The 26,232-nt window shown below is 43.0% G+C and overlaps 1 protein-coding gene across 8 annotated transcripts in view; it reads right to left on the bottom strand.

Moving 5' to 3' along the window:
* Positions 1–26,232, bottom strand: part of FBLN2 (fibulin 2) — a 136,131-nt gene that overhangs the window by 71,959 nt on the left and 37,940 nt on the right. For 7 of the 8 annotated variants that reach the window (XM_080996723.1, XM_080996719.1, XM_080996721.1 and 4 more), the window contains one exon: positions 22,814–24,295. In XM_080996723.1, coding sequence (XP_080852849.1) covers positions 22,814–24,152 — 1,339 coding nt within the window. In that variant the 5' untranslated portion in view covers positions 24,153–24,295. Of the gene's footprint in view, positions 1–22,813; positions 24,327–26,232 lie in introns of all 8 variants that reach the window. The other variant, XM_080996722.1, reaches the window with a different exon arrangement.

The following is a 26,232-nucleotide window of genomic DNA, read 5'->3' as shown; positions in this document are numbered from 1 at the left end:
TTTTGGTCAAGCTACACCCACCTGACCTATCAGGTGTGGGGTAGGTAAAAACACAGTTGAACCAAAATGGGTTTTGCAGGCCGATCAATGCTACCTACAAAGCCTCTTGCTCAGTGCTTTGCAAGCCTTGACAATCAGCTGATCAAAAGCAACCAAGGTGCCCAGAAGAATCAACATAGGCATATTCTCAGTCTATATAGACGCAAGCCAGCATCATACATACTACATCCTCTGCAACAGACCCAATGCGGAAAAGCCATTATTTTGCTTTTCTCAGGATGAGCCAGAGATCACTGAGAATGTCATCATACCACAAAAGCATTCACATGTGAACGACTCAAAGCATATAGGGTAACAGTTGAATATTTCCAAGTCCCCAGAGCTAAATTCATTTGTGGCAACCCAAACTTTTGGAAAAGCTTCCCGCGCACAAAGCCAAACCATTTTCATGTTTTCTTTGCACATTCTGGAAGGGCATGATTTCTAACATTGGAAATATTCTTAAGGAAATAAATTATTTGAGAAGAATGCCTCTTTTCAGCATTAATAATCTAATGCCCTTTGGCTGAAAAAAAACCCCTTTAAATCTGAGAGTCAGGGCCCCCACCCTTTTTTTGTAAGGAAGCAGCACACCACAGGGATACTGGAGCTTGACAGACCTCCTGGGGTAAGAGACAAGAAAGCCCTTGAAGTGTGAAGATTATTGTTTTTTCTTTCTTTCCATAGACTCTGCCAGTGTGAACTCTTTCTGCAGTAGCTGCAGAATGACATCAGCAAGCCTTATCTACTCTTTCCACAGCAAAGCTGAATCCCTGACCCTGATAAAACAGGCTTCAGCATGACTTCATGCCTCCTGAGATGTCGATAATCTGGCTTGCAATATGTTTGAGAGCCCCATTCAGAATCCTGTTTTCACAATTTCTTTAAGATGGTGCATGTGTAACCCAAACACATAAAAGGTTGTGTGTGCTGCCATTAACACCTCTTTTATACTTTGAGCGCTGGGATCACTTTGTACCTTCTCTTCCTAATGGGACAAGGAATGTTGCTTTTTTTTTTTTGCACCTGTATTAAAATACAAGGAAAGCTCTGCCTGTATTTAGCCAAGGCCTGAATAGCTCAGTTGGTTAGAGCATGGTGCTGATAATGCCAAGGTTGGAGGTTCAGTCTGACAGCTGCGCATTTCTGCATTGCTAGATGATCCTCAGAGTCCCTTTCAACTCTACAATTCTATGATTCTATAATTCTATGAAGTTTTAATCTAGTCCATCCACTTTCCAATGATGGACCACCAGATGCCTTTGGAAACCCCCTCAGTTGGTGGTCAGAACTCCCCACTGATCTTTGCAACCTTCCAGAAATTTGAATCTGGAGGTTGCAATGACTTATCATGGCTAAAAACCACTAACTCCCTGGCCAATGATATTAGACAAATGCTTTCATTGGATTATTTTTAGTGCCTGCGAAGACTTTTTTTGCTGTTGTTGTTCCAGTAAGGCGTGTAATTTTAGTCACATGATTATAGTATGTTTTAAAATTACTTATTTAATATTAGTAATTTCTTTAAAGCATAAAAACAGGAAAGTGACTACCATATACTCATGCAAAACCTTTGCAGCAGGGACTCTACTGTCCTCTTGTAATTTAGAACTCTGCACAGCCAATGACTGCAGCAGACTCCTGTGAGGGTGGGAATTACATGTGAGAGAACAACTGAAAAGGACTTCTGTCATGGGATGTGTGAGAAACGCTCTGTTTTCCAAAGCAAAGTTTGGTTCATTAAATTCAGCCCGTGTTTGCACTCTGAAAGAGTGACCACAGGATTAATTTCTTGTCATTGCTTTATGCATCTTCATTTAAATTATTTCTGCCCAGAAGACAGAAATTCCCTTATGGAATTTGCAAAGCCAAGGTAAATAGCTACAGCAACATTTGAGAATAATTATTGTACATTTCTATGAGGTATGTTTTAAATAAATTAAGTATAAGGACTTGGAAGGCAGAATTTGATTATTTGATTGTGCTCTGTCTCGGATGTGCATATCTGAAGAAGTACAGTGGTACCTCTAGTTATAATAATAATAATAATTTATTATTTATACCCCGCCCATCTGGCTGGGCCTCCCCAGCCACTCTGGGCAGCTTCCATAGAAACCAAAAATACAGTAAAATATCACACGTTAAAAACTTCCCTGAACAGGGCTGCCTTAAGATGTCTTCTGAATGTCAGGTAGTTGTTTATCGCTTTGACATCTGCTGGAAGGGCATTCCACAGGGCAGGCGCCACTACCGAGAAGGCCCTCTGCCTGGTTCCCTGTAGCTTTGCTTCTCGCAATGAGGGAACCACCAGAAGGCCCTCGGCGCTGGACCTCAGCGTCCGGGCAGAACGATGGGGGTGGAGACACTCCTTCAGGTATACTGGACCGAGGCCGTTTAGGGCTTTAAAGGTCAGCACCAACACTTTGAATTGTGCTCGGAAAGGTACTGGGAGCCAATGTAGGTCTTTCAAGACCAGTGTTATATGGTCTCGGCGGCCGCCCCCAGTCACCAGTCTAGCTGCCGCATTCTGGATTAGTTGTAGTTTCCGAGTCACCTTCAAAGGTAGCCCCACGTAGAGTGCATTGCAGTAGTCCAAGCGGGAGATAACCAGAGCATGCACCACTCTGGCGAGACATTCCGCAGGCAGATAGGGTCTCAGCCTACGTACCAGATGGAGCTGGTAAACAGCTGCCCTGGACACAGATTTGACCTGTGCCTCCATGGACAGCTGTGAGTCCAAAATGACTCCCAGGCTGCGCACCTGGTCCTTCAGGGGCACAGTTACCCCATTCAGGACCAGGGAATCCTCCACACCTGCCCGCCTCCTGTCCCCCCAAAACAGTACTTCTGTCTTGTCAGGATTCAACCTCAATCTGTTAGCCGCCATCCATCCTCCAACCGCCTCCAGACACTCACACAGAACCTTCATCGCCTTCACTGGTTCTGATTTAAAAGAGAGGTAGAGCTGGGTATCATCCGCATACTGATGAACACCCAGCCCAAACCTCCTGATGATCTCTCCCACTGGCTGCATGTAAATGTTGAAAAGCATGGGGGAGAGGACAGAACCCTGAGGCACCCCTCAAGTGAGATCCCAGGGGTCTGAACACTCATCCCCCACCACCACTTTCTGAACACGGCCCAGGAGGAAGGAGCGGAACCACTGTATGACAGTGCCCCCAGCTCCCAGCCCCTCAAGACGGTCCAGAAGGATGTTATGGTCGATGGTATCAAACGCCGCTGAGAGATCCAGCAGAACTAGGAAACAGCTCTCACCTTTGTCCCTAGCCCGCCGGAGATCATCAACCAGTGCAACCAAGGCAGTTTCAGTCCGATGATGAGGCCTGAATCCCGACTGGAAGGGATCCAAATGGTCCGCTTCTTCCAGGCGTGCCTGGAGTTGTTCAGCAACCGCTTGCTCAATCACCTTGCCCAAGAATGGAAGATTAAGTTATGAACTTAATTCGTTCTGGAGGTCCGTTCTTAACCTGAAACTGTTCTTAACTAGAGGCATGCTTTCGCTAATGGGGCCTCTTGCTGCCACTGTGCCACCGGCACACAATTTCTGTTCTCATCCTGGGGCAAAGTTCTCAACTCAAGGTAACTCTTCCAGGTTAGTGGAGTTTGTAACCTGAAGCATTTGTAACCTGAGGCGTTTGTAACTTGAGGCACCACTGTAAAAGCAACATCAGCAGCAACAGCATGAAATGGATGCTGAAGAGCAGAAGTTGGAGATCTCCTGGCTAGATGTCACACAGGCAGAAAGATGGGGAGCAGATTGTGATCACCAGAGACAAGGCAAGGGAACCATGAAGCAAAGAGGTTTCTCTAGCAACAGCTGCAAGACAACTGAAGTATTGCAGCAAGCATTCCAACTATACACTGAGTCCACCATGTGACAAAATGCTTGGCAGTTCAGGCCCAGGAACCAAATACAGCTCTCTAGGCATCTCTAGCCAGTCCTCAGGGCTTTACCCTCACTGGCTCTGTGCCACACACCCCTTCAGTTCTTTTGTCGGGATGGAACTATAATAATGCCTCTTGCTTGCCTAGATTGTAAGATGTACATGGTTTTGTACAGCTGGATATAGCCTCCTGTCAAAGATACGTCAAAGCCATAGCCCTGTGGCCCTCAGAAGGGAATCCACTAGGGAATGCAGCCCTTGGACTCCAGAAGAGTCTCATTCTCTGTTCTAGACAATTCACACAGCCATTTCCCCACTACTTAAGAGCAGCTAAGTCTCTCTTTCAGCAGGAACATGTGAGCATGTTCGTGCGACCCATGCTATGCATTAATATAGCTATTTTCTAAAATGCAGCCATGAGGACTATAAGAGGGTCTGCAGATCTACTACACCTTCTTGTTTCCTGACGTGATCAAGCTTCCCTGCTTGCATGCAGGGAAATGTAACTGTGGAAATTGCTCTGTTGATTGACCTATCCCACCTACATATCTGCTTATAGAGTAAACATGTCCTCTCAGAAACTGTTTGCTCTCAGAAACTGTTTGAGCACACCAGGACTTTAAGGCCAGCTTCAGAAACCAATCTCTTTCTGTCACTCACAGGACACGAAGGAACAAGAGAGAGTGATTTCTCAGTGGTGGTGCTGTGATTTATTTATTTAAATTATTTATATCCCACTTAATCAGCAAAAATTTAAGCAGCAAACTCCCTCCTGGTTATGATTCTCTTTCCATCCATAGACAGCTGGTAAAGTCTTTTTAATCCCATCTGGTTTTTAATCTGATCTACAGTACTTGCTTTACAATTTTAATCTTGTCATTTGGTAGAAGCTTTAGTTCTGCTCTCTTACTGATGTATTAAATTCTTGTTGTTTTACTGTTTCGATGGGTGGGGTATAAATAAGTTGTTGTTGTTGTTTAAATTGGCTTTACTTTATTTTTTAATATTGTAAGCAACTTTTATTATTGTAATAGAGAAAAGGGGACACAAATAATGAACTAAGTAAAGGTAAAGGGACCCCTGACCATTAGGTCCAGTCGTGACCGACCCTGGGGTTGCGGCGCTGGGGTTGCGGCGTACAGCTTCCGGGTCATGTGGCCAGCATGACTAAGCTGCTTCTGGCAAACCAGAGCAGTGCACGGAAACACCGTTTATCTTCCCACCGGAGCAGTACCTATTTATCTACTTGCACTTTGACGTGCTTTCGAACTGCTAGGTTGGCAGGAGCAGGGACCAAGCAGCGGGAGCTCACCCCATTGCAGGGATTTGAACCGCCGACCTTCTGACCGGCAAGTCCTAGGCTCTGTGGTTTAACCCACAGCGCCACCCACGTCCCAATAATGAACTAAACTGAGTAACTAAAAACAACAACCCGGTCCTTATAAATGTGGCTTTATTGTGTACTAATAAATTTATTGCACTAAACATACCTTACAGGAGATGTTTGAACTAGCAAGAGATTGATACCTTTAGCCTCTACTTGAAGGTATGCTGATGAAATAATGGATCGTATCTCCCTGATTACGGTCCATGATAAATGACTGGATGATGAAGCCTTGATAATGTTGTCTTTAAATGAAAAATGAGCTTGTGAAACTGTTATTATAGACCAAGTACTGACCTGAACTAATCCACACTGATAACAGCATGTTCACTTGTTACTGTAATTGATGGCTTTAGAAACTTGGCAGTCTCCCACATCTTTAATGCCTCATTTTTAAAAAATAAAACTACCATAAATTGCATAAAGGGACTATTTCTAGGCTTTGATTCAGAACCAAGGAAAGAGCAAATGTTGTTATCTGCAGGATCGGGCATTACCTGCCATTCAAGTGATTTCAATGGGAAATCATTCCATATTGGGTACACAGTATCAACATTTTACAATAATAATCATCCATGGAACTTTGATGTTTTTGAAACAGGAGGTGGAAGCCACTAAATATTTGGTCCAAGATGCAGTCTAAATAAGTTGGAAATGACTAAAGAACTGACAAAATCTGAAAGACTCATTAACCTGGCTAAATTCACAGCAATGTGGCGCCTGAACTCAGATTGCAAAATTTAGTAATAAAGCTAAGTTTCCAATGAGAGAGTATTTGATAATTCACTCTGGTTGAGCAGACAGCCCACCTTACCTGTCACTCAGTATCATGCCGGAGCAAATAAAGATCTCAATTTCGATCTAGCATCTTAACCAAATAATGGGTTTAGACAGAGCTCTGTTTCTTGATGTATCTGATTTGACTGAGAATCTAGAATTATAAGGAGCTTCTCTGATGACATCATTATGCCTTCTCTTAGACAGCATTTGCTTCTTGTTTCAATATTAAATTTAAGTGGATCAGGGTGCTCATACTCTTAATATGCTATATATTTCAGATTAACAAAGGTTTTCTTCTTCTTCTTCCATTCAAAATTTCCAAAGCTCAATAAAGGTTGCTTTTTTTCTTACAACTTTAGTTCAAGATCTCCCCCAAAACAAGGGACAAATGTGGTGTGTTTCTAAATCAGCCCACTGATTCCACATGTACTTAGCAAGCAAACAATGTTGGTTCACGGACATGGGAAGAATTAAAAATTACTTGATATGGAGATTGAAGAATGGAACTCAAGGGGCCCCAATGTGGTGCCTTCCAGATGATATTGGACTCCAACTCCCATCAGTCCAACGTCATCCAACAGTCAAGAATGGTGGTAATTGGAGGACACAATGTTGACTACCACTACTCTAGCAATTAGACAAACTGAGCTTCAAGGAAACATTGCAGGAGCCCCCAACATTTCTATGTATCTCTAATACAATATCTCCTCCCATTTCTCAAACCTAAGAAGCATGCTCACCAACTCTGCAACAAACCCAGCTCTCTTATTCCTTGCCATTCCCAGCATCACATCCCAAAGCTGAGAAACTCAGTTCCCATGGTTTACTCCCATCTGTTTTCTGCCTCTGTTTCAAAATATGACAGAGATAAAAGAGGACATGGATTCCTGGCTTTCAGAATCTTTGAGGAAATAAGGTTTTCCTACCTAGGGCTGGCTCTGACATCTAAGGTTAAGAACATAACTGGATCAGACCAGTCCAGTGAGTTCAGCATCTGTTTCCCACAGCATACTGCTGGGAAGTCCACAAGCAGGAAATGAAGGCAACAGCCCTCTCCTGCTGCTGCTCCTTTCCAAGCAAAGACAAACCACTGGTAGCCCTATCCGTGGACTGTCCTATCCATCACACACATCAATTCTCTTTTTTTGTTATCTGAGATAGTGGGTATTAAGGTTGCCATACGTCTGGAATTTCCCAGACAAGCAGTGTCTGGGCAGAAATCGCTGAAATGTCCAAGAAAATCTGGACGTATGGCAACCCATGTCGGCAGTGTTGATAAATCTTGTGATAGCAAATTCCAGAATCTAACCCAGGTGTCTGGGGGGTAAAATTCCACACCACTGCACTTTTTGTTGCAGAATTTGCACAGAGGTAGACTTGCAACAAACTTTCAATGATATTGTCACCTGCACAGTAGGAAACATTATCTTCAGGGTTCAGCCATTTCCCATTTACAATTTTCTTTCTATACACAAAAAGTGTCTGGGGCACAAAATATCCCCAACTTAACTTTACAGGTAGGTGTGTTTTGCTTTTGACACCAGCCAAGGTAATGCATTTGGGGCTATTCCCTCCACACCAAATAAAAATGATCCAGTGATGCAATTTAAGTGATCAGAAAGTCTTTTCTGAAGAAATTTGTTTGTTTGTTGTTGTCTTTACCACTGGAGTGTCTGTTCGCCTAGCCAAAATATTAATATAATGAGATTTAAAGAATGCCGCATGGCTTTTTGAGCCAAAAACTGACCCAAGAAAGCCTACTTCTTCTGACACTACATCCTTGTGGTTTTACTACCACATTTTACTACCCCAAGAAACATCCAACTGTAGTTTGGTGGTTGCAATATAGCCACACCTGCTTTTCCAGGCCTGAGTTCCAAGAGCCTAACTCACTGCTGCCACTGCTGCCTACCCAGGCCCCAGCCTGACCACTAATCAGCTGTCTAGTCATGTGGTCAGGAGCCACTGGAGCACATGACAACCAGGAAGGGCAGCAGCTGCAACTTCAGTTTGCTCAAGGAATAAATGGTCTCCGGGTTGGGGCCCCACCGTCACTTCCTGGTGGGAGTCATCTTTCATCAATCATCCACTCCCTGGGGAGCTCTGCAGTACTCTGTACTGCTCTCCTATCCACACACACCCTCCCTTCCCTTGTCGCTTGCCTTCGTCTTGCATGCCCAGAAATAGAGACAGCTTGCCACTGGAACTGGAAATGCCACTATGCAATGCTCTGACCTGCTGATGGGCTTGCTGCTGTTTTTGTGTGCCACTTTTATTTGAAGAGACATATTATTGCAACAAGATCAAATGAGATGAGATGGTGATGTTGCTGGGAAATTAAAGGCTGTCTGCGGTGATTTATTAGCAATTTGGGCCAATGGAGAAGTGGGGAGAGGGTGGAATGTTGCTTGGCATTTTAAAGACTTGAGGGTGGGGAGCAGTGGAATTAATCTTATTGAATTTCTCATCTTTCATCCCCTCTGCACTCTTAGCAAAAATAATATGTGTCACGAGAAATAAACATTTTAAAGGAAGGGGGCTAAAAAGGAAAGGTCTAAGTACAGTTTAATATCTTGAGATGTTTTAATTTGGATGTGTTCAAGTGCATGGATAAGATTATCCATTCCTCTACCTTTAGCCCTAATTTAGACTACAGCCACTTACCTGGGAGTGAGCCTCATTGAACTCAATGGGGCTTACTTCTGATTTTATGCTAATGTGATACAAAATTGTGCCCTATAGTTTTGTGCCCATAGGAGCCAACTCCTAGAGGCTGACAGCCCCCCAATAAAATATAACCCCCCCCAAGTTGATGAGCATTGTCATTCAAATGGTGTGCATGCACTGCATCATGTGATCAATTATGTGGGAAGGGGCTTACCTGCCCCCCCCCCATTTCATTCAACTTGGCAACCCTGTTTTTGCCCCTTAGTATTTTAAGTACCTAGCAACAATCTTGGTGCGTCTTGTCTATACATGTGGATAGTGTCTATGGAGATTTAAATCACCAGTAGGGCATTTCAGACCCAGGGACCTCATATGGTCCTCCAGCCCTCTCAGTCTGGCCCTTGGGACTCTCAACAGACCATAATAAGTTTCACACCACATCCATCACCAACCGGGCCAAAACCCTCTAGGAGGACTTTTGCCTAGCTAGAGTGTGTCTTAAAACTAAGATAATGCCTTTTGCCTGCCTGAATAGAGAGACTGGGATGTTTGTAGAAACCTCTAACATTCACATGGCTGGAATTTAGCCTACTGTGTAGAGGTACAGGCTACATCCATTGCTCTGCAAAACTTTGCCTGTGGCCCTTCCATCAATGGTCTATGGTCTCAGAAGACTATCTGCAAGCAAATGGGGCCCTAGAGGTGAAAAAAATATTCCCTACCACTGATTTAGTGTATGGGGCCAGACACAGAGCCAACAGATATGACCCATCCCACCTCATTTTCCTAGATTACAACATGTAAAGTTTAAACTAGGAAACCAGACCCTACTCAAACAAGTCTGCACAATTTTATACATGACAATGGTTTATTAACATGGCACCCGCACAAAGTCCTGGCCATTGTTCGTACAAAGAGTAACAGTCGCTTTTAATGTTGAAGGAGCCTCAAACCATCACTGGCTTCCATTTCAGAAACTCTCTTATTTTTGGATCTTAAGAACTTCAAATTATCACTCTCAAATTAGCTTGCTGCACAAATTAAAGTAATTTACCCCCCCCCCCAAAAAAAGTTCCTAAGCATTATACAACTAAATATACCACTTAAAGTCATGCTTGGGGGCAGAAAGTTTCCCTCCAACCTAATTAAGTTTCAAGTTTCAATTTGAAAAAGAAAATAGGAAAAGCCTTAAAACATGGAAATTCTTTGTCATTCCTGTTTGTGGTTTCTGCAGTCACAATGCAAAATACACAGCCAAGTTTGAGCTCTTGAGTCTTTGCCATATTATATGTAACATAATTCAATAACGAAAGGCTCAAAGCATGCACTCCACAATCAACGATAAAAAAAATGCCCTACAAACAATGGTTCCTCAGGAGTTTTTGACAAAGGCAGGAAGGGGTCAACATGCTATAGAGGTTTGCTGTTTGGAATGATAACGTAATGACTTCTATCTCTCCAAAGAGCATTGGCTAAGCGCCATACGTGGCACCAGAGGGGGCGACAACTCATCTTGGAGAAAACAGACAGTCTGGTGATAGTCAATGAAATACAAAGCCTTTCCCCCACCTGAAAGCCTTTGTAAAACCATCAGATACTTTTGGCTTGCCATTTAAGAGTCCCTCAAGAGGTAAGAGATATTGTCTATGGCAAGATCCAGCCTATTTTGTTCAGGAGTGAGCATGTGTTACACAGTTCCTGCCCTGAGCTATGTGCACTCAAATCTCATTTGTTCGATGAAACACAACCATGCATTATTGGCTACACAACTGCAGCTGTGGAACTGCATTTCCCAGTGTTTGGGGGAAGAAGAAGAAGAAGAAGAAGAAGAAGAAGAAGAAGAAGAAGAAGAAGAAGAAGAAGAAGAAATTTTACTTATATCCCGCCCTCCCCTGCCAAAGCCGGGCTCAGGGCGGCTAACAGCAATAAAACAGTACAAAAGTACAGCACAAACAACACTCTAAAATCATTCATTATAAAATTAATTCAAATCAAGCCACTGGCAACCATTGGGCCAGAGCTCCGCGAAGATTGCCGAGGGAGGGAGTCAGGCTGTGCCCTGGCCAAAGGCCTGGTGGAACAGCTCTGTCTTGCAGGCCCTGCGGAAAGATGTCAAGTCCCACAGGGCCCTAGTCTCTTGTGACAGAGTGTTCCACCAGATCGGAGCCACAGCCGAAAAAGCCCTGGCTCTAGTTGAGGCCAGCCTAACTTCTCTGTGGCCTGGGACCTTCAAGATGTTTTTATTTGAAGACCATAAGTTTCTCTGTGGGGCATACCAGGAGAGGCGGTCCCATAGGTACGAGGGTCCTAGGCCATATAGGGCTTTAAAGGTTAAAACCAGCACCTTAAACCTGATCCTGTACTCCACCAGGAGCCAGTGCAGCTGGTATAGCACCGGGTGAATGTGATCTCGCAGCGAAGACCCCGTAAGGAGTCTCGCTGCAACATTCTGCACCCGCTGGAGTTTCTGGGTCAGTCTCAAGGGCAGCCCCACGTAGAATGAGTTACAATAATCCAGTCTGGAGGTGACCGTCGCGTGGATCACAGTGGCTAGGTCAGGGCAAGAGAGGTAAGGAGCCAACTGCTTAGCTTGGCGGAGATGGAAAAATGCCGCCTTTGTTATAGCTGCAATCTGCGCCTCCATGGAAAGGGAGGTGTCGAAGATTACACCCAAACTTTTAACGGACGGTGCTGGCACTAATTGCGCCCCTGCAAGAGATGGGAGTTGCCCCCCCCAATCCCATATCGTCCCGTCCCAGCCACAGGACCTCTGTCTTCGAAGGATTTAGCTTCAACTGGCTCCCACGTAACCATCCAGCCACAGCTTCCCAACATCTGGTCAGTGTATCTGGGGCCGAGTCAGGATGGCCATCCATCAACAGATAGAGTTGGGTGTCATCGGCATACTGATGGCAACCCAACCCAAAACTCCAGACAAGCTGGGCGAGGGGGCGCAATTAGTGAGAAATAAGAGTTCAGCTCCCTCCCACCATGGGTTTAAATGCTGAAGGTGTACTCCTGCTATTGGTTTGGCACAATTCCACAAATTCCTAGGCACAGGATTTCAGCCTTGGTATAGATGTGGTATGGCTTTTATCTACCACATGAATAAGCACTGAATCGATTAAAAAAAAATCATAACCACGTGGGAGTAAATATTTTACATAATATCTTCCTGCCAGTATTATGTTTGGTTTTGCTGGAAGAGTTTTTGACAGCGGGTGGTTAATTAAATTAAACATCTCCTTTACTGAGGGATTGTCTATGTTCCATCTCTAAATTGATTGCCATCCACAAACAAAACAAAAGGCACCCAGGAAGGCATTTTCCACATTCATAGTATATTCTTTTCCCATATAGCCTATCCAAGTCTCATACTGAACATATTTCAGGAGTAATGGAAGACGTGTCTGTCGTGCTGTGTGGGTACTCTATACCAGCACAGGGAGTGGGGTGATCAGAGATATGCAAGGACTGCTTTTCAACTCTTGCAGACATTTGTGGGAATCAATTTTTATTTTATTTTTCATTTTCACTCTTTCTGATACAGGGGAAATATACTGATGCAATGTGTGGATGAGCTCTGTGAACCATGGAACACATTCACGCATCCCAGTATGCCTTACATACATGCACCATGGCTTTCTGTGAATGGACAGCATGCTAGTTAATGCTGGTGAATCAACTCCATCCTTTTGCTCCTGGAGCCAGTAGCAACTAACCACAGACTTTGGCTTACTGCAACATGCAAACCAGTGCTTGCACTTTGTTTGGTGATGGGGAAGAGTTTTGCTTTGCACTTTCAAAGTGCTGATTGGGATAAACAACAAGTCCTGGTTTGCACATCGAGGCTCTCAGTTTGTTGTGTGCAGCTCCAGAAAGGAAGGAGTAAAACAGGGGTGATTTAGCAGAGGTTTTGCATGCTGCTCATCCATGGTAGACCATTTCTTTATGGCTCACCATGATGGGCAAACAGTATTTTCTTCCATTGTCATGAATGCAATTCAAGCAAAATTAGTTGGTTGCTTTTAAGATTGCTCCAAGTACATGCAATCCTAAATTAAAGCAGTGTAACCAAGCAGATTAAACAAGTTCTGCTGATCAAAACAAACAAACAAACAAACACCCATTGTCTTGTGGGAAAACATATAGGAAATGATGGGAAAGCTGTAATAAAACTTGAGAACAATTCTTCTAAGCTGTTCTATCTTCCCAACTTTGTTCATGACTTTTTTAGGATGAAGAAAGAGGACATACTGCATGGCAATAACTACCCCTTTTTGTTACTCTTGTGACACTTACAAGGTTGGAGCAATATTAATGCACCAAGCAAGGAACTGAATAAAGCCAAAGTCAGTCTTGCCTCCCACCCGTTTGGTTGTAAACGTGCTCAAGTAATTAATTTATGCCTTCTGAGCTGAGTAGCTACTTGTACTTCACTCTGAATGTTCCCAACAAATCCTCATGGAATGTACTAATTAGCATTTTTTTCTTCTGGGAACGGCAGAAAGGCTAATGTATTGCTGGGGTGAAAAGGATGGGTCTGAATATTGGCAAAACAGAAGTATTTAAAACGTTTCCACGAGTGATACAGCAACACAGACAAGAATTTGAAGAAAGAAAGAAAGAAAGAAAGAAAGAAAGAAAGAAAGAAAGAAAGAAAGAAAGAAAGTTGGTTAGTTCTCTTGGAAGGTAGAGCAGTAGAAAACAAAATAATCAAACTGTCAGGATATACGATGGCAGCCCCATGATCTAAGCAATGCCCTTTATAGGTAGACATATCTTCCAGGAATGTAACACAGCAAAGCTCACCTGCCCAAACATGGCCACCAAGGCATGGAGGTGAAACTGGGCACAGCTTGGAAGAAAAGAGGGAGATAGAAATATTGGGAAGGAGTGGAAATAAGATCAGCTGGAGGAAGCAGATGGAGTGTTTTGTTTTTTCCTTTGTTTTAAAAATTGTAGCATTGATGGGGAGCATTCTTTCTAACCCAGGACTTTGGGGATGGCAGGATCTGGAGCTAAATGTGCCCCTCATGCACACATTGGTTTCCTTTTTACTTTTCCCATAAAAGTCAATGATCTTGTATTTACTGGATGGATCTGTATGGAGAAAGGGAGAGGGCCTGCCAATTACAAGGACCATAGCTATAGGCATTCATACCTACAACAAATCACGCATGTTCTCTGCTTACATCTACGGCCATAGCTAAAGAACATTGTGAAAACCTAGAGGTACACCATGTCATAAGGATCTGCAAGCAAAGAATAGTTGATTTAAGCAATCTGCAAGGTTCATGTGAACCTGGCCAAATACCAAACCAAGAACACTACCAAATGGGGGGAAATATTTTGTTGGCAAATAGGTCAAAATCAACTAGATCCTTGGTTCTAAAAAGTCAATCCATTCACCTTCCTGAAGAACAAGACATAGTTTTCCTCATCTAACATAACTTTCTGTTTCTAGCTGTATGTTCATGTCCTTTTTACACTGAGAATTAGTGACAAAGTTTTGCAATAGTTAGGCTCCTAATATGAATGTTGTTGGTTTGCAAAGTTGGCCTTCAGTATAAGGGTGAGCAGTTCTGTCCTGAACCCAGTTCCTTTTTACCTAAGCCATGAAAGAACTCTCCACCTCTCTCCCACATAAAGGACTTTGTGTTGCAGAAAAGAAGGAGCTTTCTCTCTCTTGCTGTCTTTCTCGCACCCTTCCTCATCTTCTCATCCCTAGGGTGAGAAACATCATTAATGAAGAGATGCATGCTCTAGCAAATGTAGCTTTCACATGGTTCTTAAAATATGTCAGGCATCCTGCAAAGACCGCATTTCCCAGAAAGGTACCACACCGCCCTACTGGCGTTTAAAAAAAAAAATCACAGCAGTGGGATAGGGACTGAAACCTTTGCCCCTTAAGCTCAGGTGGGATAGGGAGAGCAGGAGATGTATCGGGAGGAAAATGAAGAAGGGAGCTACAGGAAGCACTGAGCAGCCACCACTGGATGCTACTACCTACAGTTGCAGGGTAAGACAGTCGGGGTGGGCAGGATGGTTGGAGGAAAATGCATTCAAAACTCATGCAAAAGTAAAACAATTCAGGCATGTTGCAGCGCCTGCCTAACCACTTTCCCCCCTGACTGACAGCCCTGGGAGGCAATACTTATTTTTAGACAGTCTTTATAAAGCCACTGTGGGGTGTCTCTTCTCAGCTCCTTAAGTCATGCCACAGGCTCTTGTCATCCTGCTTCCTTTTCTGACTTGCCTGCCTCCTAGAATAAGAGAGATCAGGTGTATTTGTTTTGGAGCAGCCAAATCCTTGAGATGAGGAGGTTTGTATAGGTCACCAGGAAACTTCGCTGTCACTTATAATGTTGCCCAAATCTACTTTGCATGTGTATTTAAGAGTCTAAATGTATATTTTATGGAAAACAACCTTTGGTACTTTTTGTCATCTCTGGGTTTTGGTGGGGCAGGGATGGTATCTCAATGTTATCTTTGGCTAATGTGTGAGTGTGACATAAAACATGGGTTTTATGTTGAGAACTTGCATTTCCTTTCATCGCTGGTACCTGACCTAAGGGAAGAGTTGTAACTCAGGGACAGAGCATCCACTTTGCAATCAGATGGTCCCTAGTTCAATCCCAGCCCAAAATCCTGGAGAACTATCGTCAGTCATACTGTATTGATAATACTGCACTAGATGGACCACTGATTTGACTCAGTAATAGGCAACCTCCAGTGCTCCTTTTTCCAAGGGCAAAGGGGCCATCCTTTGGCTAGGATGTGGCAGGTGGTCACCAGGTTCTTTTGCCCGCCCTTGCTACAGGCGTTGGCACTGATTCCATTGGGTGTCATCCATCAATGGCAGCTTTGCCACTGACTTCGCTGGAATGCAGATCATCCCCATTATCTTCAGAACTTCTTGCTTTGATTTGTCTCTATTGTCTCAGATCAGCCCACCTGAACAAACAAAGGGCAATTTGCATTCACTGGTTTCGGTGATTAGCTTCCTGCATTGCTTCAAAGTTTGCATTGTGTTTGCCTTTTCTGAGTGTTACTTCAATCATTATCTCTTAACTTATTCCGTGCCCATCAGTGTTATTCTTTCCAGAGAGATAATACAGTGTGCTTTTACCATACTAAAATACCAAATTAAAAGAAAAATGGAAATTGAGGAAACAAAAAGAGGGAGGGGAAACCCAAGCTACATTATGTTATGGTGTGACACTCTACAGGTTAAAAGCTCACATGATTCAGAAGATGAAAACTGAATACCAAGCGGAGACATTAAAAAAACAAAAACTTAAGTAGTAAAGCCAGATGTTCAACCAAAGGCATGAAGGAATCAACCACATCTGAATTATTATTATCATTATTTGCCAGGAAACTTAATAATAAGAACAGAAAGATCAGCATTGCTTCCCACTTTAGGAGAAATATAATCATCTGTTTGAATCTTTGCAAAGTTTCTGCTGTGAAAAGAGTCTCCTCATGCATGCATACTTATACAGCTTATCTTTATATATTTATGTAGATTAGCTCTTCTGTAAACTTTCAATACATGCATGGATTTTTCAAGCTCTATAAACAAGAATAAAATTACAGAGACAGATAAGTGTGTGCAGAGACCAGTCATGCAACATTTAAAACTCTGCCAAGGGCAATCCTAGCCATGTCTACTCAAAAGCAAGTCGTACTCCATCAAATAACCCTTAAAAGTGGTATACTGTATATGCATAAGCAACACAACTTGACGTATACATGATAAAGCATACTGGGTTGCACAGCACTGCAGCTAGGGCACATGGCAGACCCTGATGTCCTCTCATAGAATCAAAAGCATGTAGGGACCAGCAGGGTCATCTAGTCCAACCCCCACAATACAAGAGTCTTTTGCCCAATGTGGGGCTCAAATCCGTGATCCTCTTAAGAATCTCAGGCTCTACCGATTGAACTATCCCATACTGATACAGATTATACTCATGATATTCATAAGATTTAACAGAAGTTCAGTTATTAGGTGATTTAAATTTATATTTACATTTATACATCCTACCTTTTCTCCAAGGTGGCAAGCGTCCTTCTCTCTCACCTGCCCACTCCAACCTCCATTTTATTTTCACAACAACCCTGTGAGATAGTTTAGGCTGAGAGACAGTGGGTGGATCCAGACATGTCAACGAAGCGATTCAGTTAAAAGCACTGTAAACTCATACAGGGAAATCCGGTAGAGAAAGATGGGACTCCATAGCGCTATCTGGTGTCACAGTGTTGTATCGCATATACAACACATATAAAATGCTTTTTCTTTACCAATCTAGCGGAGTCCAGTGACTGGCCCTAGGTCACCCAGTGAACTTCTTGTCTGAGTGGGGATATGACCCCTGATTTCTCAGAACCTTCTCTGACACTAATGACCACACCACACTGTGCTCTGTGGTTGCTAATACATTTCCATCGCAAACCTTTGAGCTGAAAAATGTATTCACCCATTAAACGTCTGTGAACCTGAGAAATTTCAAAGCCCCCTGCATGGTTGTATTGTCATCAGAATTATTAAACAGACTACCTTCTTCACTGACTTTAGAAACCATTAATTTAGAAGTGGCTAATTAATTTCACCTTGCTTAAACCAACAGAGAAAAAGAGAGAGCTTAACAACTGCCCTCTTTAAAACAATTATCTCATTGCTTTTTGTCAGTGAGTAACTGTGGGTTTCTGGAAGGCACTGGAAGGCAATTCCAGCATCTGCACTAACTTTCGCATTAGATGTGGTCTTAACAATCCCATTTCCCCCCCATTCCCAGCTTGTCAATTTTCTTTCAAACTCTCCGCTCATACTAGCTCAAGGAGTTACCAAGGCAAAAACCCTCAACATGTGTGTTTAATCATGAAACACATATGGATGCACTCATATGAGTCACTACTACCCCCAATTAAAGCGACTATCATTACCAGGCAGTAATTTGGTCCCACTCCCAACAATGACAGAAGACATTCCTAATTATGAGATGCTTTTTTAGATCCTTTGCAGTCTGCTTGTTTTAAAAGTGTGTAAATATCACCTATTTTCAAAATGGAAAACGAATGCCTTGATTCCTGTCATTTGTGCAGCTCTGATCATCGGTCTTTTGCAGCTGCTGCACTCGTTTCATGTCTATCTGAATAAGAAGGGTTACATACAAAGTCTAGCCATAGCTATCCATGCTCTGCTAGTGGCCCATTTAGACTACGGTATGGGGCTGCCTTTGAAGATTGCCCAGAATTTTAAAGATTGCTGCTGTTGATACAATTTTAACTGGAATGGGATGGTGAGAGCATATCTCACCAGTTTTGCTGGCTGCTGGTTCACTACTAAGCATGGTTCAAAGTGCTGATGTTCAAATATAAAGTCTTCTCTGGCAAAGGGCCAAGTTTGGATCCTGTATTCCATGGTTTTGAAGAAGTGTTGCCATATTTCAAAAAGTTGAGATTTTTAAAAAAAACAACCAAAAACCCCCACTGAATTCTGAAAATTCCGCCTCTACGCTATTTTCAGTGGGTGAATCCTGATATGTCTGGGAAATTCTGGATGTATGGCAGCCCTACACTTGTCTCCACACAGTACACTGTAGGTCAGCCAAACGTATAGGAATATAGAAAGCTGCCTTATATCTAGGCCTCAGGTGGCACAATTGGTTTGTGCATCTGGCTGGTAGCCAGAAGGCTGGTGGTTCAAGCCCACCCAGGGAAGGCTGTGAGTAGGATTCCTTCATTCCAGGGGATTGGCCTAGATGACCCTCAGTGTCCCTTCAAACTCTACAGTTCTATGATTCTAAGGCAGACCACCAGTCCATCTAGCTCAATATTATCTATTCCAATCCGAAATTCCAAGGATTTCAGGCAGGGGACATACCTAGCCCCAGGATTTGAACCTGGAGCCTTCTGTATGCAAGGCTAATGTTCTACCACCAAGCTTTTGTCTTCCTACCTTCGTCTACAAAACTTTAAAATGGGGTGATGGTCCTCCACTGTTGTGTTTTCAATATTCTATTTAGCGATCATGGCTGGCAAGACCCATGTAAGTAGAATACAGATGAAGGATAGCTTTATGACTAAGTTTGAGTGTATAGAACTGACAGAAAGCATGATAGCTTGATAGGTTAGGTGGGACTTACAGAACTCCCACTTTCTGAGGCACTGGCAACCTCCGCCTTCCTCTTAAAAAAACATATGGTTCAAGTCTATGGTTTAGAAAATTTGCTGGTGCTGTCACAAAACCTATCCAGTCTGTGTCAGCAAAAGTAATATCCACAAAACATCACCAGATACTTTTCAAATGATGCCAAAATTAGTCATCGCGGCTACCTTGGAGCCATGATTGTAATATAATGGAGGAAACTGAAAGAGTTGAATGACTTAGTTCTAGCGCTCAGAGCTATTTCAAGATCCTGTAAATGTGAGAGTGGTAATGGATGTTTTCAGTGCCAGAAAGTGCATCCATTTCTTCCTAATGTACCAATTTATATTTCTCGGTGAACTTTAGATTCACTGAGATTTGCTAACACTTTATACCCAACTACATTTGCTGTTTTCCTTTCATGCTATCCAGAAAAATAACCATGTGTTTACCTTGGTTAATGCAGTCACTCCAGAACTGCACTACTATGTCTAAGTGGAAAAGCCATGTGTGTATCTTACACCCACCATGAACGTCTATGAGACCCTCTATGAGATACCCATCAGGCAGAGGCCTAGTTCACATAAATCCCCCCACTTTTTTGAGGGTCAAGAATAACATGAACCAGGCCCCTTGCACGCTTTGGTATAGGTGACTGTAGGCAGGCTGCTTCACTTGGGGGGGCTCTGTGGCAGCAGGGAGGGCTTTACACTGTTCATCACATGGCAGTGTTGCTTAAGATTGAGTATATACATACTGTGCGTATGAAAGAAACACCTTTTTAACATGCTGATGATGAAACAGTGCTGTAGCAGAAGTTTTCCTGGTAAAGACTAAACAAAATTACCCCCAAAATTAAGTCAGATGCTGACATGCAGTTCTATACACAGCTGCCCTGTGTGGTGAGCCAGAAGGGTTACAGACCAGAGAGTGTTTCCCTGGGACAGGAGTAGCCAATTTGGTGCCCTCCAGTTGTCCATGGAGTACAGCTCCCATCATCCTTGACCATGTTGGCTGGGGTTGATGAGAGTTGCAGACCAACAAAACATCTGAAGGGCACCAGGTTGGCTACACCTAGCCAAGGCAGAAAGCATCTCAAGGTGCTGGAGTAACAGGCTTGCCACTGATTTCTTTGCCAGGAAGAGGCTATAAAGCAGGGGTCAGCAAACTTTTTCAGCAGGGGGCTGGTCCACTGTCCCTCAGACCTTGTGGGGGGCCGGACTATATTTTTTTGGGGAAATGAACAAATTCCTATGCCCCACAAATAACCCAGAGATGCATTTTAAATAAAAGGACACATTCTACTCATGTAAAAACATGCTGATTCCCAGACCGTCCGCGGGCCAAATTTAGAAGGTGATTGGGCCGGATCCGGCCCCCGGGCCTTAGTTTGCCTACCCATGCTATAGAGACTTCCTGTTTAGGCTGGGGCTTTGTGTAGACAACAGTAGTCTATATTATGCCTGTCTAGTTCTGACTCTCAACTTGTTCTACTGCTCTGAATTCTCAGCTCTGATCTTCTGCTTGACTCTTGGCTCCTGACCTCTACTCAGTGGCCAACTATGCCTCAGCCCTGATGATTTCCTTCTCCATGTCTCCTCCTGCTCCTCCCCTCCCCTGGAAACATCAAAGTAATGTCTGACATGATGTCATCATGCTATACTCCATCCCCTCATGCTACATTGGATGCTGCTTGCAGGGGTAGGGACACTCACAGTGTTGTGACATGCCATCGTGTCTTTTATAATAGCACAGGTTCTTGAGGGGAATGAGAAGTACAGGACAAACAAGGCTGCTGGTTTGGTGGCAATAACATGTTCCAAACTATATCTAATTCCAACCTTAGTTGGATACAAACCTGAATCTTTACTTTCCTTTACTTGCATGTGTTGATTTCCAGTAAGTCATTAAGTGGCAACTTCCCAACTTTAACACCAGCCAGAAATACAGCCCATTTACTGTACAAATGAATGCATTTTATCTTTTTGGCACTAGGCTATTTGACCTAGTTCAGGATATTATTTTACCACAGTTTGGAATAAGGTCTCCGTCTGATTAGGGTGGCAATTGTGACTGATTAAGTCAGCATTGGCAACAAAACAAATGAGAAACACAAGCATGGGGACTCTCAGATTGGCAGGAAAGGGAGAGGCAGACGTCCCAATCTTTAGATCATGGATATGGTTTATTTTGGACAAGAGCCATTGTGATCTGATCTCAGTTCTCATCTTATCAGAGTGGGAACAGGAAGGGATCACTTTATGGCTTATTGTTACTGTGAAGAAATGCAACGCAAAGTCAAGCCTCCAAAATAATCAGGGCTTCCTGGACGTTTTTCAGATATTAAATGTGGGTACAAATAAACATGGTAGTGTGCTTATTAAGAAATATGTTAATGCCATGATAAAGGTGACATAAAGTCTGACAGAAAATGAACCTGAACTGTGTTACATATTGGTCACTATTCACATCAGTGGCCTTAGCTTTCACTACTCTAAGGGAAATTAGATTACCGTGGATTACCACTGACAAATTATTTTTGCAGTTCCACAAAGTATTCTAGAGCACAGACTTATGTATATGCACTTTACTTTATTCAAATACACTGGGTGGAGGTTACCTACAGCCATATCAGTAACAGATTGTCATCAGTGCACAGTCATGTAGTAATAAGGCAACCTTTACCTCTTTTCTACTTTGCCACACTTCATATCGCTAACAAAAGGAAATACCCACCAGCTCATGGCTAGATGCTACAGATAACAGGGAGTTTTGTGTGTACTATGGTAAGCCACTACAGCAAATGGTCATTTTGATTGACACGCTGTAGAGGCTAATCACAAAACATTGTAACCGCTTAGAATTGTAACCATTTAACAAACATTAATTAACAAACAGCTCATGAACAGATCTGCATATCTGTCAGATAGATACTCCCTCTACACAGTTCATTAGACAATTGTGTTATATATTGAGAGGATATCCCATAATGCATAGAAATGTCACAACAGATAGTATGTTCCAAATTCAACAGTATGTGGAGATTGACTTAACTTTCTATAAGCATTGTGCTTGTCACTAGGTTTACTAGCAACATTATTTTAAAAAGGCCATCATTTAGCATTTTGACCAGATATTTATAACCAGGTGAATAGTTTCTCAGACTGAACATTTCTAATGAAGATGCATAACTATAGATAGCACTGGCCAGATTCCATACAACAGTATGGCTAACCTATGGCCCTACAGATGTTGGTGGCTCCAACTCCCATCTGGGACTGATGGGAGCATAAGCAGTGGTCAAGGGTAGATGGGACTTGTAGTCAAACCTCCAACCTCTGGAGGGCCACATATTAGCCACCTCTATAGTAAGACATAAGCCATGGTTTACTGTACATCATGCCCAGGGACCAAATGTGCCCCACCATGCCTCACTATCCAGCCATCAGGACTCTGCCCAGGCCATATCCCACTCATAGGCCATACTCTGCACCCTCATCTGGTGGTTTTACTAGGATGATGTATGAACTGGGCCGCTGTGAACAATCTATGAAGGAAAGTAGAGTGGATAGGAATACAATAATGAAAGTTCTACAAAAACGAACAATTATTCATGGTTGTTTTTTAAAATATATATATAATGCAGATGTTAAACTTCTCACTCTGAGAAATAATTCTAATAGAACAATAGGCCACAATGGAACAAAGACTTGACCATTGATTGAGGCCACTCACTGAGAAGGAGTCGATAGTTTTGAAGATTAGAGCTATGTTTGACATCATACAAGGCACGCAAAACCAATATTCTGCTCTATTTCTTTTGAAACATTTAATGTTATGAATACAAAATCTGATTTATTGGTTTTGAATACAAAATCTTACCTTCTGATAACTTGGGGGAAGTCTGAACAGAGTTGGGATCTATGTCCTCTTCAGATGTGTAATGATAAAGAGTCTGAGGCTGTTTTAAGGATATCCTATTGTTGTCTTCTTTCAGTGCAATGGGAGATGGTTGTGTTGGATTGAACTTGACCTTGGGGAACTTAATTTCCTCATTTTTCTCCTGCAAAGAGTTTAGCCCATGCGATTGAGTCATATTGGACTCTTGTAGGACCAACAACCTGTTTTCTTTCTGTTTGTTGTCTTTCTTCATGTTTAGCTTGATTTTGAAGCGGGCATTTTCTTCTTGCTCATTCCTCTCCCTGTTGGCTGGCTTTCTCCTCTCCACATCTGCCATATTTCTGGGCCTCTCAGTTGTAACCGCAGCTTGTTCCTTCCTAACGCTGTTAGCAATGGTTGTTCGATGATGCCTTTGCTGTGCTTTGGGGGTTGATACCGTGCTTGTCGTAGAAATCCTTTCCTCACTCTTTTCAGTGGCGCGACTAGTTTCAGGGTAGTGCAGAACACGAGCAACTGTGGTCGTGGGTGGCAGAGCTTCTGTCGTTGAAGCAGGATGAGTTAATGACGGAGGAGTAACACTGCTGCTTGCAAGGTAATCATAATCCTCACTTTGCTCTTGGCCCATGCTCTCTTGCTCTGTATGAGCCGAATAACTGTAGAACTTCTTAGGTGGCTCTACCTGAGTGGTGTCTCCTTCTGGTGCCTCCTGGTCATAACTATAGGAATCATCATAGTGCCGTTCTGGTTCGGTGTCCCCGGTATCGGATGGGCTATGAGGGTTTAATGTGGATTCATTACAGTCTGGGAGCAGGTAGCACATGAGATCCCCTCCAGAATTGGGGCAGTGGCAAACCTTGCACGGAGGCATGTGGAACGTGTGTCCTGCTGCGTATTTCTGCTCTTCATGGAGGCAGCCGATTCTCCCGCACTGAGGGCACCCGTCCGCGGGCAGCACGGCATCAATGCAGTTGGGCGGAAGGTCTGGGCAGAGCATAAACTGGCAGCTGATTTTGCCGCCCCCTTTGGGACAGGAGCATTCTGTGCTTCCAAAGTCGACATAGTAAGACTGCCCTTCAGGGACCTTGCCGTTGATAAAACCGACATTCACACAGTCATAGTACTGATAGCCTTCACAGGTGCAGCCATGCTGGAGACAAGAGGCGCAGCACTCGTCCGGCTCAAGCACTTCCTCAATGCAATTTTCCAGCTGCTTACACTCCACACCTGTGCAATCCTTCTGAGCTTTGGAGATGCCAATCCAAATAAGCACCAAGAGGGCTGTGTTCAGCGAGCAGAAATGTAGCACTCGGTGCCTATCCATAATCTTCCAAAACAAGTGCGGCAAAAATCCAGCCTTTTATTGGGTTCGTTCTTTCTCTCTCGTGCGTTTCCCCCCTTTGGAATTTCTGCTCACTCAGCTCCTGGTCAGAAATATTTCCCTGGATTCTGTTTTGCAACTAGAGCCTAGGTTTATGAAAGAGAACTTTGTTAAAGGCTATACTCTGCACATATCCTGTTAGACATTAGAGATAGTTTTAAAATGGGATAAAATTCCAACATCTGGAAAGCTACATATAAAATTAATCATAATATCGTCCAAGTGTTATAGACACCCAACTCCAAGATGCATGTTTTTCATTTCTCTGTCTTTTGCCTCCCCTCTCTACCCCTTAAAAAAAAGAAACAAGAAAGTAGCCTTTTTATCTATTCATAAAATATACACATAGTAAAATAAAAAGCAATATTTTGAAAACATTTGGTATTTATTTATTTATTTATTTATTTATTTATTTATTTTAGAAGCCTTGGTTTTTAAAAGAATAATAGTTGGCAGACAAATACACAGTTCTTTCTTCTTCAGATTTAACTTTCTATATTTGATCATGGAGTGTATTTATGGTGTCTGTAATTTTGCTTTTGTATATTGTATTTTACTTTGTGGAAACTGTGTGTGAAGGCTTTTGCCCTGGAAGGCTGCCTGTGTGTGTGTGTGTGTGTGTGTGTGTGTATCAATTTGAAGCAGTTTCCCAAGTTGATACACATTAAATTTCAAATTAAACTTCAGATGGGGCATTAAACTTCAAGTGGGGGAGGGGTGAACATACTATATTTTGATCCCTTTGGAATCTGAATTTGACAGTCAAAATGGTCTCAGTTCGGCAATTCTGGAATGAGTCCCTGATCCAAACAAACAAAATGGCAGCAACTCCTCACAACTAGACCTTCACTAGGCCCTAAATGCTGCAACAGACATGAACTAGAAGGCCCTAGGGACACCAGGAGGCACAGAAAATGTAGAGAATCTGAGAATCTGACCAGCCATTTCCCCATGATTTCCTGGGGCCCTAACCTCAACTGTGTACACCCCTCATGAACATAGTCCTTGTCACCAATACTGTTATGATGGAAGAAAATATAGGAGGAGTCCCTCAGGCCCATCATTCTTATATTAATTGACAACAAAGCCCTTAACAACTTGGGTTCCAGGATACCTTAAGGACCACTTGATTCCTTAGTTCCCTGTTAGTAGCCACCCCACCCCCATGGCACAGACATGCAACTCATATCCACCAGGAACCATGCATTCAATATTATGGGTCCAGTGCTGACGAACTTCTTCCTGGCTGAGTTAAGATAGACCACCTCTTAGTTGAAATTCTGCCACTTGGTGGAGACCTTTGTATTTCAAAAGGCACCTCAGGTAAGTTTTTATGGTTTATTTTAACTGATTTTATCTATATTGCATCTTTTGCAAACTTACTGTACACTGCTTATAGAGTATGGAATTAAGCTGCATATTAACTGTTGAAATAAAATCAATAATAATTCTCCCAGTGGCATCACTGAGAGCACAGTGAACTCCAGTCCTAGAAAGGGATTATTGCAGTGTGTGAGGTGGGGTGCCACTGCTGCACTGGAGCTGAACAGGAAAGGTATTAAGTAGAGAAATGCAGTAGCAAAGATGTGAAAGCATCTGCCACGACCCAGGAATAGTGCCCCACTTCCCGTACCACAACTGTAATGGGCTCACCCCAAAAATGATGTTTTCCACCGTGAAAACTAATCATTTTTCTTGAGTCTATTCAGAATCTTACTGGGAGAGGTTTAGCAACCATACTTTGTGTTTATAAATATATTTGATATGAGTTCCTGCACTAATAGGAAAGGAAAGTAACTACAGCCCTAGAAATGAAACAACAGTGTCACAGTGTGTTCCCAGAGCAGCTCAAAACAAGGAGAAACAAGGAGACGAGGGTTGTCCGTGCGGACTATGAATTCCAAACAAGAGCTCCTGGAGCTCACAACATCTGCAACTCAGCTACAAGAAAAGCCAGCCTCCTTTAGGCGTTACAGTCTCACTATAGACAGCAGAAGCAGGAGTTAACTGCACAACTGCTTCC

The sequence above is a fragment of the Podarcis pityusensis genome (genome assembly GCF_964106645.2).
Source record: "Podarcis pityusensis genome assembly, chromosome: 2".
Classification (NCBI taxonomy): Eukaryota; Metazoa; Chordata; class Lepidosauria; order Squamata; family Lacertidae; genus Podarcis; species Podarcis pityusensis.
This window is presented reverse-complemented; position numbering and strand designations above follow the sequence as displayed.